This window comes from Lepidochelys kempii, chromosome 5 (assembly GCF_965140265.1).
Source record: "Lepidochelys kempii isolate rLepKem1 chromosome 5, rLepKem1.hap2, whole genome shotgun sequence".
Classification (NCBI taxonomy): Eukaryota; Metazoa; Chordata; order Testudines; family Cheloniidae; genus Lepidochelys; species Lepidochelys kempii.
In genome coordinates, this window is record NC_133260.1 from 103,981,665 (window position 1) to 103,997,024 (window position 15,360).

General features: G+C 37.2%; 1 protein-coding gene across 5 annotated transcripts in view; it reads left to right on the forward strand.

The window, feature by feature from the left end:
- RIC1 (RIC1 homolog, RAB6A GEF complex partner 1) overlaps nt 1-15,360 on the forward strand; it is an 81,432-nt gene that overhangs the window by 36,590 nt on the left and 29,482 nt on the right. For 4 of the 5 annotated variants that reach the window (XM_073345284.1, XM_073345286.1, XM_073345287.1 and 1 more), the window contains exons 4-10: nt 566-673; nt 3,981-4,123; nt 4,403-4,539; nt 8,225-8,316; nt 11,079-11,167; nt 14,236-14,380; nt 14,926-14,974. In XM_073345284.1, the coding sequence (XP_073201385.1) occupies nt 566-673; nt 3,981-4,123; nt 4,403-4,539; nt 8,225-8,316; nt 11,079-11,167; nt 14,236-14,380; nt 14,926-14,974 (763 nt within the window). The remainder of the gene's footprint in view (nt 1-565; nt 674-3,980; nt 4,124-4,402; nt 4,540-8,224; nt 8,317-11,078; nt 11,168-14,235; nt 14,381-14,925; nt 14,975-15,360) is intronic. The other variant, XM_073345285.1, reaches the window with a different exon arrangement.

Sequence of the window (15,360 nt, forward strand, 5' to 3'; positions counted from 1 at the left end):
ATAAATGCTCTGAAAAGCATTGTTGAAATGCTTGTATCTTGTTTAATGTGTTAACCTCTGTAATACAACAGAGACCTGCTAAGTCATTGTTTGCAAAACTGCATTCTTCAGAATCACCATGAGAATTGGAATCTCTTCACCTCTCAGAAAAGATTTAGTAGTAAACTTTATAGAGAAGTTTCGTATGAAAGATACCATTAATTTTTTTAAAATATACCACATTGTGTGTGAGATGAATCAGAATTGACGTATGAACAAAGTGTATGGTCACATACTAATAAACAGCATTCAGACAGGTACTCAGGTTATTAATGAAAATTATCAAAGCTCAAGTATCTCTAATATTCAGGCTGGACTAGGATCATATGACTAAGAATAAATCTAGTGTGAATGTATCAAAACTGCATTCAAAACATTTAACTTTGCCGGTGTCAGTTATTCTTAAGTAAGCATCTGTAGTTATACCTCAGGAGAAAAAACTGAGTGAGAAATGTGGATCTGTATAATCATTACCACTTGAGACACAAGCAGCTTATTTCAATTTAATGTTTGATTTTTCTTGTAGAGGAAGCCCACATGTGAAAGGGACACCACGTTATAAGGAAGAGCAATGTGCTCCTTCGTTAACTCTAGAGATGAAGAAAGTGCTGGATTTGCAAGCATCTATCACCAGGTGTGGTATATAATCATACATGTGTCTATTTGAGGGGGGGAAGTTGGGGAGAGTGGAACCAGAAAATAGATTAAAAAAAAAATAGATCAAAGAAAGCAAAATCTAAGTTGCTAATTGGTAGTTGGAGGGTAGAAGCTTATTTGCATGAATATTTTGCCTTGGTGCTTGTCTACAGGTCTTGTCTATGGTGTGGATTTTTTGCCCTGGTGTAGCAGCATCAGTACAAACATCTAATATAGGCATCCTGCACAGGTGTAAAAAAATTACTCACACTGCTGCTGCACATCTGCACACCCTTTAGAAACTCTTAGCTATTTTTCAAAATAGCTTTTCTGTATTCTATCTGGCTCATGTAAAATACAGAGTAGTATGGTATATGTAAACGGTGGTACCACTCCTCATACCTACTAAACCTGCTAGAGCAGAGACAAAGGCTGAGTGGAGAACTTGACCTGTGATGTGCAGGGAAAGCTTCCTTCTTCCATTGGTGAGCACACTTCCCTCCCTGCCCCCCCCCCCCCCCAAAAACGCTGAAAGGTACTAGATTGAAGTGTCCACGCTGTGCTCAGCATTAATACAAGATGAAAAACCTATTTCCTGCCCTGAGAGGCTCACAGTCTAAACAAACATCATAAATTTAAGCACATTGGGTTACTTAGAAAGAAATCCAGTCTGGATTGTTTATAATAGGTGTGACTTTTCTAAAGCTGTAGTACTGTGGGGTAGTGTCTGTGGGTTTTATGGAAGTGATTTTTTTCAGATGGGACTTGAAAGAAAAGAGAATGGTTACATGATTCACAGATGTGCAAAAGGAAGTTCCAAGTGTAGGGATGGCATGGAAGAAGGCACAAAAATGATAAGTGAAAAGATGGAGAGAGGAAATATAAACACAAATCACAGCTGAGTTTTAACTTCCATTTAGCTTCCCCTTTTCAGGGGTGCTTGTGTGTACTTAACTATATACATAATGTATGCTATATGCATAGTTTTGTAGGAAACCTCTATTTCTGACTCATTCTGCAAATATTTAAGGAACACAAATCGGTGTTAATTTTTACTAAGTTATGAATCGTGTGTTGTGGAATTAAATAGGTAGCGGTGCTTCAGATGCTTTTTTTAGTTATAGCAAGCAATGGACAGATTTTCTCACGTTGTAGCATGAATGGTTTTTACCCTCACCATTTAAGGAACACAAATCAGTGTTAATTTTTACTAAGTTGTGAATCGTGTGTTGTGGAACTAAATAAGTAGCGGTGCTTCAGATGCTTTTTTTAGTTATAGCAAGCAATGGACAGATTTTCTCACGTTGTAGCATGAATGGTTTTTACCCTCACCACTTAAAATTCTGTGGGAAATTTTAAAAAATATTTACAGTAGGTGTAAAAATTAATTTTGAACTTTGTATATGTATTACACATTTGAATATAAAACCTACAGTAATTTTGATACACATGATTATGAAAACTCAAAAATAGCCTTAGAAGTCAGAATAAATTTAGCAAAAGATTATTTCAGTGTCTCCAGCATAAATTGTGTATTGGCTTGTGTGCTTCTATGTAGAATTTTGCACTGGGTTCAGAGGGCATATAAAATATTTTGTTTGGGAGAAAATAAACATCTTCGGAGTGATTCTTTGCCTTTATAAGGTGGAATGATATGTTAATTCCACAATGAGAAGGAATCTTTCCAGGCACCCTCACCTTCTGCAGATTTTAGGACTTCATTTGAGAAAATTAAGTTTCTAGGCTGTTGATAGTGAAACACACATAATCAGAGTATACACTGATAAAATGTCTTCCTATGTCTGCATGCAAACAGTTCTGTTACATCTACCTCAGAGCTTTGCAACTCTGAAGCAGAGTGCAAACTGGTCAGAGTTTTGTTAGTTTTAGCTGCTGCCATTCGATATCCTGTGAGCAGCAGTGAATTTGAAAAGAATCAAGTCACCTTCACTTGGCTGGAGTGTAAGAAAACAGAGCAGTAGCAGAAAAGAGAACCATTCAGTGTGTGGGAGGCTAGGAATGGAGGCTGAGAGATGTAGGGTAGCACATACTCTTTTGCCCACCTTTGTAGAAAGCCAGGAGGTTCTGGATGCAGGGAGAGATGGGCACTCAGCTTTGTCAAACACCTACAAGTGCCTAAATAGTCCATGGACAGCATCTTGGGTCAGAATCCTGGTATTATCTCTTTTCCCAGCAGGAGATTTCTCATTGAATGGGTGTTCGATGTGGGTAAGAACACCCCTCCAGATTTTTGTGATCTTTTGCATCGTAGCCTCTTGCTATTTAGGTGTCTGGTAAAATTCCTAAATCCTTGTGGAAGGGGGATGAAAATTAAGGGGTTTACATTGGTAGAAGAATGAGAAGATTGTAGAGGAAATACAAGATTGAGGGAGATGGGGAGAGAATATAGGTAGGAGATAGGATACATGATTTTGGGAGGTAGATTCATAGATATTTAGGTCAGAAGGGACCATTATGATCATGTAGTCTGACCTCCTGCACAACGCAGGCCACAGAATTTCACCCACCACTCCTAGAGTGATAGGGAGTGAGAAAAGGAGAAGAAAAAAACACTGAAAATAACTTGGGGAAGGGTAGAAAGAGACCATGTTCTGCTATAGGAAAGAAACTGAACTGAAGCCAGACAAGCAAAGAAAGTGTAACAAAAGTTACCTTTTTTTTTAAAGGTTACAATACATATGATAATCAAGGTGGGCCATTTCCAGGTTATCATACACATTGTAAGGAGAGTGATCACTTTACATAAGCTATTACCAGCAGGAGAGTGGGGTGGGGGGAGAGAAAACCTTTTGTACTGATGATCACCCATTTTTTCATGGTTTGTGCGTATAAAAAGTCTTCTGTACTTTCCACGTATGCATCCGATGAAGTGAGCTGTAGCTCATGAAAGCTTATGCTCAAATAAATTGGTTAGTCTCTAAGGTGCCACAAGTACTCCTTTTTCTTTTTGCAAATAATTTTACACATTTTTCACTTTCGCAAAAAGAAAATAGTCTTCATCAGGGGTTCAGATATCAGTAACACTGTTAATTTATCCATTCAGTGTTCATGAACAACTCTGAATTCTTGGAGAAGTGGAAACACTGCTGATATTTTATTAGTTCAATATCTTGATAAACTTTTTAACTGCATACTACATCTTCCACAGAGTAACTTACTTGAATAACTGCTTCCAGACATCTGTTATCTACAGTGTTATAAAATAGTGTTTTTGTTACATGAATAGTCCTCAGAGTTTGGTTTAGACAACACATCCCTGGAGAGTAACCATTGCTTTTCCTCAGTTTGCAGTCCATGCTGGAGGATCTACTGGTTGCTACTGCTGATGGATTGCTCCATCTTATTCACTGGGATGGCATGACAAATGGAAGGAAGGCCATCAACCTATCTACAGTACCATTTTCTGTAGACCTGCAGTCTTCTCGAGGTACTTTACCGTCCCCGTCCCCATCCCCTGTTTATTGGTTAGATAATATGGAAAAAATACCTTCTACGCCAAAAATCTAAGTCTGATATCTTTTTCTGCTCTAACAACTGAAGAGGAGAGAAGTTTTTTTGTTTTTTTTCCCCCTTTGCTAAATATAGACAATCTAGCCTATTGTACTGAGATTCTATTATGCACAGAGAGAATACTTCAAAGATTGTAAACTCTGGCTAGCAATATGATTGTGATGACGATTCTTAACAATTGCTCTTGTTTCATCAGTAGGTTCATTCTTGGGTTTTGAAGATATACACATTAAAGATATGGAATATTGTGCCACACTTGATGGGTTTGCTGCTGTTTTTAATGATGGCAGAGTTGGTTTCATTACACCAGTATCAAGTAGATTCACTGCTGAGGTACGGTTTACTTACTGCTTTTACGACACATATTTTTTCTTTAACAGTTTCAGTCTTTGTGACTATTCATTTTTCCCCTGTCTCTTGACGTTCATTTTTAAATGAGTTCTTTACGTTCCTCTGAATTCTTCAATATTAGTTGTAGAGCCATTTCCACTAACATAGCTAGTAATATGGACAAATAAAACTACTGTAGTCCATAAAAATCACTTGAATTAATAATTATTTTTAGGGCAGGAAGTGTGGCCTTGTGGGAAAGCACAGGACAGGATGCTAAGAGATCTGGGGGCAGATAGAGAACAGGTGAAAATTGTCATATTTCTCTTTAAGTCGATGGAACTGTTACAATTTATAACAGCTCAAGATCTGTCCCTTTGTTTATGTTCCCCGTTCTGGGGTTTTATTCCTGTTTCTGCCACTGGTTTCCTGTTACCAGCTATAAACAGAGAATAATAAAAGGGGTAATTTTCCCAGCTGTGCAATACCTCAGAGGTGGTATTGTGCCTAATCATTGATTTAAGTGCTTTGAGAGGTGCCTATCACTTTTTTATAGCTATGATTTCTAATGTTTCTATTAGAGAATTATGGTCTCTTCTGAGATGTCGACTTCACTTTTAATTTAACCTATAAACTACCAATACAGGGGAAAATAATTATTTTCCTTTACATTCAGGTATTTAGGGGCTTTTTACCTATATTCAATAATATATTCAACTTTTGTATTGTTAGATTTCTTTACTTGACTTTTTTATTCTCTACAAAAGGCTTTTTCAGCTTCCTGGATTTTATATAGCTTACATTTTTAGTATTACCTAGATCCATCAGTTTCAGCTTGGATTTGGTAATGCTTTTTATTTGCTTGAGTCCTTTTTTGGTACATTCTACTTATTTTTCTGTAGTGCCATAAAAGCACATGATTTACGATAAATGTTACAAACCTGTTTTACTTTGCTTAACCAGAACTCTCATTAAATTAAAGCCCATAACCCAAAAATTTCACAGGCATTTTTACATTTCATGGCCCTAACTAAATTTTACACCAACCCTACTGTCAAAGTTCCTTCCCCACTCTGAACTCTAGGGTACAGATGTGGGGACCTGCATGAGAAACTCCCTAAGCTTATTTTTACCAGCTTAGGTTAAAACTTCCCCAAGGTACACACTATTTTACCTTTTGCCACCAAGCGTCTAATAAATATATAACAGGGAAAGAGCCCGCTTGGAAACGTCTTTCCCCCCGAAAATCCTCACAAACCCTACACCCCCTTTCCTGGGGAAGGCTTGATAAAAGTCCTCACCAATTTGCATAGGTGAACACAGACCCAAACCCTTGGATCTTAAGAACAATGAAAAAGCAATCAGGTTCTTAAAAGAAGAATTTTAATTAAAGAAAAAGTAAAAGAATCACCTCCGTAAAATCAGGATGGTAAATACCTTACAGGATAATCGATTCAAAACATAGAGAATCCCTCTAGGCAAAACCTTAAGTTACGAAAAGACACAAAAACTGGAATATGCATTCCATTCAGCACAACTTATTTTATCAGCCATTTAAACAAAACAGAATCTTACGCATATCTAACTAGATTGCTTATTAACCCTTTACAGGAGTTCTAACCTGCATTCCTGCTCTGGTCCGGGCAAAAACAACACACAGACAGAGAGAACCCTTTGCTCCCCCGCCCTCCCCTCCAGCTTTGAAAGTATCTTGTCTCCTCATTGGTCATTTTGGTCAGGTGCCAGTGAGGTTATCTTTAGCTTCTTAACCCTTTACAGGTGAACAGGTTTTTTCCTCTGGCCAGGAGGGATTTAAAAGTGGTTAGCCTTCCCTTTATATTTATGACACCTACAAAAATGGAGAATGTCGTCTGTTTTTGAGGCAAACTGCACTTGTTACATATGTGATGGGTTGGATCACAGAAACCCCCTTGAACTGCCAACTGATGTGCCAAGACGACTTCTGCCCCTGCTTTCCCTGCCAACTTGAGACCCCAGCTCCCTGTCTTGCTGAGCCAGACACGCCAGTCTGCTCCAACACAGACTCAAGGTCTGAACCACATGCCCCAAAGCTGCAGACTTAGCTGAAAGCAACTTAAGAAGTGTTCCTGCCTTTAACACTCAGATGCTTAACTCCCAATGGGGTCCAAACCCTAAATAAATCAGTTTTACCCTCTATAAAGCTTAAACATGGTAAATTTATAAATTGTTCGCCCTCTATAACACTGATAGAGATGCACAGCTGTCCATCCTACCCCCTCATCCCCCATTAATACATACTCTGGGTTAATAAGTAAAAAGTGATTATATTAAATACAGGAAGTAGGATTTATGTTGTTCCAGGGAGTAACAAACGGAACAAAGTGAATTACCAAGCAAAATAAAATAAAACACACAAGTCTAAGTCTAGTACAGTAATAAAACTGAATACAGATTAAAATCTCACCCTCAGAGATGTTTCAATAAGTTTCTTTCACAGACTGAATGCCTTCCTGGTCTGGGCACAATCCTTTCCCCTAGTACAGCCCTTGTTCCTGCTCAGGTGGTAGCTAGGGGATTTTTCATGATGGCCATCCCTTTGTTCTGTTCCACCCACTTATATATCTTTTGCATAAGGCGGAAATCCTTTGTCCCTCTGGGTTCCCACCCTCCTCCTCAGTGAAAAAGCACCAGGTTAAAGAGGGATTCCAGTTTAGGTGACATGATCACATGTCACTGTAAGACTTCATTACCCACTTGCCAGCCCTCAGGAAGACTTACAGGTAAAGCCATCTACAGGTAATTGTCCTGGTTTATGGGAGCCATTAAGATTCCAAACCACCATTAGTGGCCCACACTTTGCATAATTACAGTAGGCCCTCAAAGTTATATTTTATATTTCTAGTTTTAGATACAAGAACGATACATTCATACAAATAGGATGAACACATTCAGTAAATTATAAGCTTTGTAATGATATCTTACAAGAGACCTTTTGCATGAAGCATATTCCAGTTACATTATATTCACACTCATTAACATATTTTTTATAAAATCATATAGAGTGCAGTGACACAACGTGGTTTTATAATTTGTGATTCCTGTAATTTAAAATAAAAACTTTTAGAACGTACCATCAGTGCCTTCAAAAATAATCTGGACTCTTCCATTATAGAAGTCTGATTCTATTTTACTAACAGCTGTGGTAAAATAATAGAGATCTGACTTGGGATTTCTGTGTCAACATCCTCATTTTCTGAAGTGTCTGAATGCCTCCATTAAAATATGGAGACCAACATTTTAAAAAATGTTACAAAACATTCTGTGTCTCAAGTGGTGAAACTCAGAAACTAACAAGAGTGACGGCTCAGTATGTACTGTTCTTTTGCTATATTTAAAAGAAAGACAGATATGCTTTGCTTCAGGCTATCAAGATATAGCATACACTTGAAAAGAAATTTATCTGAACATAATTTTTATCTTGAAAAAGAGGGGACATCTTAAAATTTTTTAAAATGTAGGTTTTAATTCCTCTTGGCCCAGTACAGCAGGCCCTCCTTCACTCTGAGCACCCCTGGTCACATTGGTCACATCTGTGAATTCTGTGTATGGAGGGATGCAGGTTGGGCCCACTTAGATGAATTAATGTGCTTCCTAAATAACATCTCTTGAAGCCTTCTTTTTTTTTTTTTCCCCATTCCCCTTGCAGCAGCTCCGTGGTGTTTGGGCACAAGATGTTTTTGATGGAACTTGTGTGGCAGTAAATAACAAATACAGATTAATGGCATTTGGATGTGCCAAGTAAGTTCTATATTGCTACTCCAAAGGTCTGATGGGAAAGGTTTGGGGTTTTTTAATGAAACACAGAATATAGAGTTGCTTTGCTGGAACTTGTAAACTAATGAATAGGTGTTCCATTGTAGGTGGAACTTTTGCTCTGGCTTGTAAGGAAATTTCAAAATGTCTTAAATTGCAATATAATGAAGCAATTCCCCACAAGTAAAGTATTTTTGCTAATTTTTTTCTATAATAAAAATGAAGCTGTAAGCTTACAGGAGGATACCGGGGCATGTTACAAAGTAAACTCTGAAATATAAATACCCCACAGTGATACAGACTAAATATGGGAAATGCTACTGGTTATGGTATTTCTTTAATGTAATATGCTATATAAATGTTTAAATTGAATTCTTGTCACTTTCGGTGAGACACCAGGGTTCTCCATTTTCTCTGTTCTTACTCTGTTCTCAGAAAATTGTTGTCCTGAGTTGTCGCTCGTCAGAGCTGCCCTTAGGATTTTTTGAGTGGCATGGCATGTTTTTATAACAGAGTGCACTGTGACTATTGCTTTCTCCCTGCATCTTAAGAGCAAACATATTTTTACCAATAAAGTTTTTGAAGATAAAAATAGTACCTCATATTTCTGGGATGAGATTTTTTTTCTTTTATTTAAATGACTGAATTGCCTGTTTTGCTTTTTTAACCTTTGGCTGCTACAGTTAAATAAGCAGTTTTGTGTAGTTGTAGAAAATTTAAGCTAGTTATGGCTTAAAAAAATTATAAGCAATGATGGGACTGCACTTTTGTTACTAACAATGGAAATACAAATATACAAGTGAAAGCTATTTAGAGAATTTCTCCAACCTGATTTATTTTTTAGCCTTGTGGCCTGTACTGCTAAAACTTGAAACAGAATATCCATGTAATAATGTGAAGACAAGGTTTAGAGGGGACAATAAGGACTTTATACCATTTTTTTTAACATCCAACGATTCATTTTCATTGTCCCCCCCTCCCCCACTAGAAAAACACCATGGAAAGCGATAAATAGTGTACCGTTTTTCTTCTGATCTTGTTAGATGCCCAGCATCCTGGACTGCTACTGAAGTGCTCAATTTTACATATAATAGGATAGTTTCAGTACAGTTGGTGTGTCTGTTATTTTTCTCCCAGTAAATATTGAATCATTTTGAAAAGTACACCACTATAAAGAGCCGTAGAGAGACTTATTCCAACTGGCAGCTTCTTTGAGCGAAGGAAGTGTCTTCACTAATGTTTCTGGTATTTTTTTTTTTTTTTTAGATTATTTTAGTTTACATTTTTACATGGCTTACTATAAATACATTACTTCCTTTGAGGCAACTACCACAGAGTAACACTCTGAGCTGTGCAGCTAATGGACACTAGGATGTACATGCGGATTTGCTCTTGACAAACACTCCGAGATGAAACCGTATGAACCTTTTTCCGTCACATCTGAACTCCTGTTTTGATGCTTTTTTTTAACCAATATTAAACAATGCTCTTTAAAACGAAAGGGGTTTTGCCACTCCCGTAGTTTTCCTACCATTTATAGACATTTGTCTATTTTCTTTCTTCTATACTTATCCTACAAACTGTTGCATTTATAAGTGTGTGAGGGAAGAGGAGAAGTCACTGACAGTGAACTAGCAGTTGAACTCTGATGTTTGAAACTGCCACTTTGATCCCACTTCATTTCCAATTTTAAAACTTTTTAAATAAGCTTCAGGGGCAGGCTTCCCAATCTCAAACTAACAGGGTTGGTTTGGAATGAGATAGCCCTACCCATTTTAAAAAGGGGCAACACATGACTAGAGAACACACATTACTGCTACTATTGACAGAATACTCAGTTCTATAGTATAGAATGTAAGCTGGGAAGAGATACTTAGCAAATTTGCTAGGTGACTGGGCATCTTTTTTCACTGAAAAGCTGAAGATATAGAAACTCTGTTGTGCTAAACTGCTGTCTCGCCCCTCTGTTTCAGTTCTCCTTGTCGGCTATTAATTTGTCTCACCCATGGGGTAGCTATTTTCAGAGCAGATTATAAGAATTTGGGCCATCTGTGTTTTAGTCTTCCAGTTATCTGTCTGCTTTTGGGCATATATTTAATTAAATACTGTTGTCTTCTTTTAGTTCTTCTCCTTCTTACGATTTTGTACTTATTTTTTATTTTATTTTTTTGAATAATAAAGCACCCTTTATTTGCCATAGGGGGTAGTACAAAACAGACTTCTGGCAACACAATAAATAGTGCATTAAATCCAAAGGTCTTCCATGGGGATTATTATGGACTTGGAATCCATGTAAACATTTACAACATATAGAATGCTTTTATTGATCCAAATAGTATTCATTGCAGTGGTAGTTTCATAAATCTGTCTTGTTTTAAATGTTAACTGACAGTGTATCAGTCTCCAGTCTTCAAGATAAATTTTAATTCTAAATATCAAGAATTTTTAGTATTAACAAACATTAATCTCTTACTAGTTTAATATCCATTTAAAAATCTCTCATGTTTAATTGTATAATTTTGCTTTGTGATAAGAATTTAATCTATTAAATACAACGTAAACTTGAAATTGCCTTTTTATAATCTTTTAAGTACATTGGTGTTTATGAATTATGAGTCAGGCACTTCTGTGAACTGAGGACCCCTTTTATACAACCTATATACCAGTTTTTATGTTGTAAAAGTGTTGTAAGAGTTACTTAGTTTTTTGAAAGTGCTTGAGCATAAAGTGTGTCTCATCTCTTCCAGCGGCTCTGTGCAAGTTTACACAATAGATAACTCCACGGGAGCCATGCAGTTGTCTCATAAATTGGAGCTGACACCAAAACAATATCCTGGTGAGTTCTCATATACTAACTTTCTTACCAGAGTTTGCAGTTGTGTTTTATGAAGATCGTGCTGATTCTATGGAATATGTTAAATTGTGTGGTGAGTGTCATGATGTTTCTTGTAAATATTCTGAAAACACAACTTGATGCCCGTTAATAATTTTAACGATCTTTATGCTGTGATTTCCAAACACACACAATTTAAAATAGAACATTGATTTTTGGCACAGTGATCTGAAAAAACCCCTCATTTTGTTCTTGCATGTTTTGAATCTATACATTATTGCATTTTTCAGGAATTAAAGAATATTTCCTATACCATCCAATGCTAGTAAACATCTGTTTGTTGTTTACAGTAACAAGTGGTTTTCTTAGTATGCTTTTACTTCTATGTGCTTACATTGGTCTCCTGGGTGCTTTTAATTGACTGATTTGGATATAGGTGTCTTGTGAAATAAGTCAGAAGTTTGCAAATGAGGTGTGGATTTCTTATTTAATAGCTTACTTTAGTAAAATTTAGATAGGAATGCTTTAGTGCTTTCTTTCAAAAGGTGTAAAGTACCAAGGTTTACATATTACTTTCTTCTTAGGTTTTAAGTCCCTCTGCTGGCCAAGTGAGAAATAACACTGGACTTATTGTAGTAGAAAAGTTTCAGAGTAACAGCCGTGTTAGTCTGTATTCGCAAAAAGAAAAGGAGGACTTGTGGCACCTTAGAGACTAACCAATTTATTAGAGCATAAGCTTTCGTGAGCTACAGCTCACTTCTTCAGATGCATATCGTGGAAACTGCAGCAGGCTTTATATATACACAGAGAATATGAAACAATACCTATTCCCACCCCACTGTCCTGCTGGTAATAGCTTATCTAAAGTGATTTCCAGCACAAATCCAGGTTTTCTCACCCTCCACCCCCCCCACACAAATTCACTCTCCTGCTGGTGATAGCCCATCCAAAGTGATAACTCTTTACACAATGTGCATGACAATTAAGCTGGGCTATTTCCTGCATAAATCCAGGTTCTCACATCCCCCCCACCCCCATACACACACAAACTCACTCTCCTGCTGGTAATAGCTCATCCAAACTGACCACTCTTCAAGTTAAAATCCAAGTTAAACCAGAACATCTGGGGGGGGGGGGGTAGGAAAAAACAAGAGGAAACAGGCTACCTTGCATAATGACTTAGCCACTCCAAGTCTCTATTTAAGCCTAAATTAATAGTATCCAATTTGCAAATGAATTCCAATTCAGCAGTTTCTCGCTGGAGTCTGGATTTGAAGTTTTTTTGTTTTAAGATAGCGACCTTCATGTCTGTGATCGCGTGACCAGAGAGATTGAAGTGTTCTCCGACTGGTTTATGAATGTTATAACCAGTCGGAGAACACTTCAATCTCTCTGGTCACGCGATCACAGACATGAAGGTCGCTATCTTAAAACAAAAAAACTTCAAATCCAGACTCCAGCGAGAAACTGCTGAATTGGAATTCATTTGCAAATTGGATACTATTAATTTAGGCTTAAATAGAGACTTGGAGTGGCTAAGTCATTATGCAAGGTAGCCTGTTTCCTCTTGTTTTTTCCTACCCCCCCCCCCCCCAGATGTTCTGGTTTAACTTGGATTTTAACTTGAAGAGTGGTCAGTTTGGATGAGCTATTACCAGCAGGAGAGTGAGTTTGTGTGTGTATGGGGGTGGGGGGGATGTGAGAACCTGGATTTATGCAGGAAATAGCCCAGCTTAATTGTCATGCACATTGTGTAAAGAGTTATCACTTTGGATGGGCTATCACCAGCAGGAGAGTGAATTTGTGTGGGGGGGTGGAGGGTGAGAAAACCTGGATTTGTGCTGGAAATCACTTTAGATAAGCTATTACCAGCAGGACAGTGGGGTGGGAATAGGTATTGTTTCATATTCTCTGTGTATATATAAAGCCTGCTGCAGTTTCCACGATATGCATCTGAAGAAGTGAGCTGTAGCTCACGAAAGCTTATGCTCTAATAAATTGGTTAGTCTCTAAGGTGCCACAAGTCCTCCTTTTCTTTTTGTAGTAGAAAAGTTACTTTCTGTTCTTAGGTCTTCCTTAATTCTTCCCTATGGATCCTCTGTACAACAGCGCAAGGTGCACTGGCTACGTGGTACACAGCCTGAACAATACCAAACTGTAGTCTTGCTTGACCAGTGTATTTGGATGCTGATTTTGAATACGGGAATCAAACTTCCTTTCCCTCTTTCTCCTTTGATATAAATGCAGAACAAAATCCTCTTTTCCATTGCTACTCTGATATATTGTAAGCGGGGCATGAAGTACTTTTCGTCAAAATGCATAGTGAGTAAATCAAGTGGTAAGAATTAGCATAGTGGACTCAAGACAATTCACAACATTTCTATGTAGTTCTATAGAAAATCTTACAGGATCTCCCAAATTCTAGCAAAAAATGCGGTAGGAGTCCAGTGCACTTCAGTTGACTGCTCTGTGGTGATACTTGAACATTAGACACTGTAATTTTCCTCACAGTAGACCTAATAAATATGAACGGACCTGGGGGTGAGGGATAGATGAAGAGGTAAATATGCATGCCTTATGTTGAAGAGCACATTTGTACCGGTCCTAGTACAAATGTTTCAAGAACATGTCATCCATGTGAAGATATGAACCTTGTAATACTGCCATGGTCAGGATGATCTAATGAGTTAAGTACTGATTGTATAAGCTAAAGATGCCTAAGGGCAGCTGTAAGCTTAGCTTCCCAAGATATTTTTATCAGAATGTAGGGAATTATATATATATTCCTTTGGGGGTAGGTGTATTCCCACCCCTCATGTACTTCAATAGAACTCCCATGATTTTGATCAAATGTTGGGGAAGAATTCATATTGTGTTCTTCATACCAGCTTTTTCATTCCTTTTAACACACTGAGATTTGTGAAGCAGAAAAAGATTCTAACTCAGCAGATCAGAAAAAATAGCACAGCATTCTTGTATTTAATACAAATCTGTGTGCACAACATGGTGAAAGCAGCTAAATCATTATTTTGATGCTTTTCATGTATGTTTTCCTGTCTGTTTATTAACAGATATTTGGAACAAAACAGGACCTGTAAAACTGATGAGATGGTCTCCTGATAACTGTGTTGTTATGGTTACCTGGGAATGTGGAGGCTTGTCCTTATGGAGTGTTTTTGGTGCCCAGCTTATCTGTACTTTGGGAGGAGATTTTGCGTGAGTAAATATTAGCTAGGTACAAGAATGATGTACCTTGACAAAAAAATCTCTGCATTCTTTTGTATTTGACTTCTCAGTCACTGGACAATTCTTTAAGTGATCAATTAGTAGTTTTAGATCATTTTCTCAAGCTATTTTTGCTTCCCTAGAGGCCAGAAAATACTGACACAATTTAAGCAAGGAGGAAGGTTTGAAAATAACAGTACTGCCTTTTTTGAGGTAGTCTTTGTCACCAGCAAAGCTCATCACCCTGAAGAGAAACTATAAGGAAAATAGTAAAAAGTCCCCTTTACTTTCTGTAAATGGCATGCTACATTTTAATAGCATCCACAAAAGCATGAACTTAGAGAGCTCTTGCATTACAAACAAGTGGCAGTGGCTTTGCATGTAAGCCATAGCATGAATGAAATAAATGGTACGGCTTGAGCCGTGAGTAAAAATATAAATACTAAGACAGTGCTGACATAGCAAGATTTTTTTTTTTTTTTTTTTTACTGTGAATCAATTTAGTTTCAAGTCAATCTTATTGTGTTCTATTTTAGTTATCGGTCTGATGGTACCAAAAAAGACCCTCTAAAAATCAGTTCTATGGTAAGTACAATTGTAAATAGCAACACAGTAAGAAGTCTAGCTGAGTCTCATTTATGTATTTTTGATTAGAAAAAAATTCAGGTAACCTAAACTGTTTTTTCAGTAAATGTAACAAGTAGCTATACTGTTTTTAAAAAAAAAAAAAAAAAAAAAACACACAACCCAAAAAACACACACAACTGTTCAGTTTGTCTTAAACTAATTACTGGGCTATTTTTGGTATGCATGCTTAACCATAAGGGGAAGGCTTTCTTTTGGTATTGCTCTTAAAATTAAGGATGAGTAAGATAACTGGATGAGCTCTGTAGCTTAACTTTTCTATTTCATGCAACTTGGAACAATAAATAAGCCTCTCTAGTCAGAATATGTTAAGACTGAAAACTTCA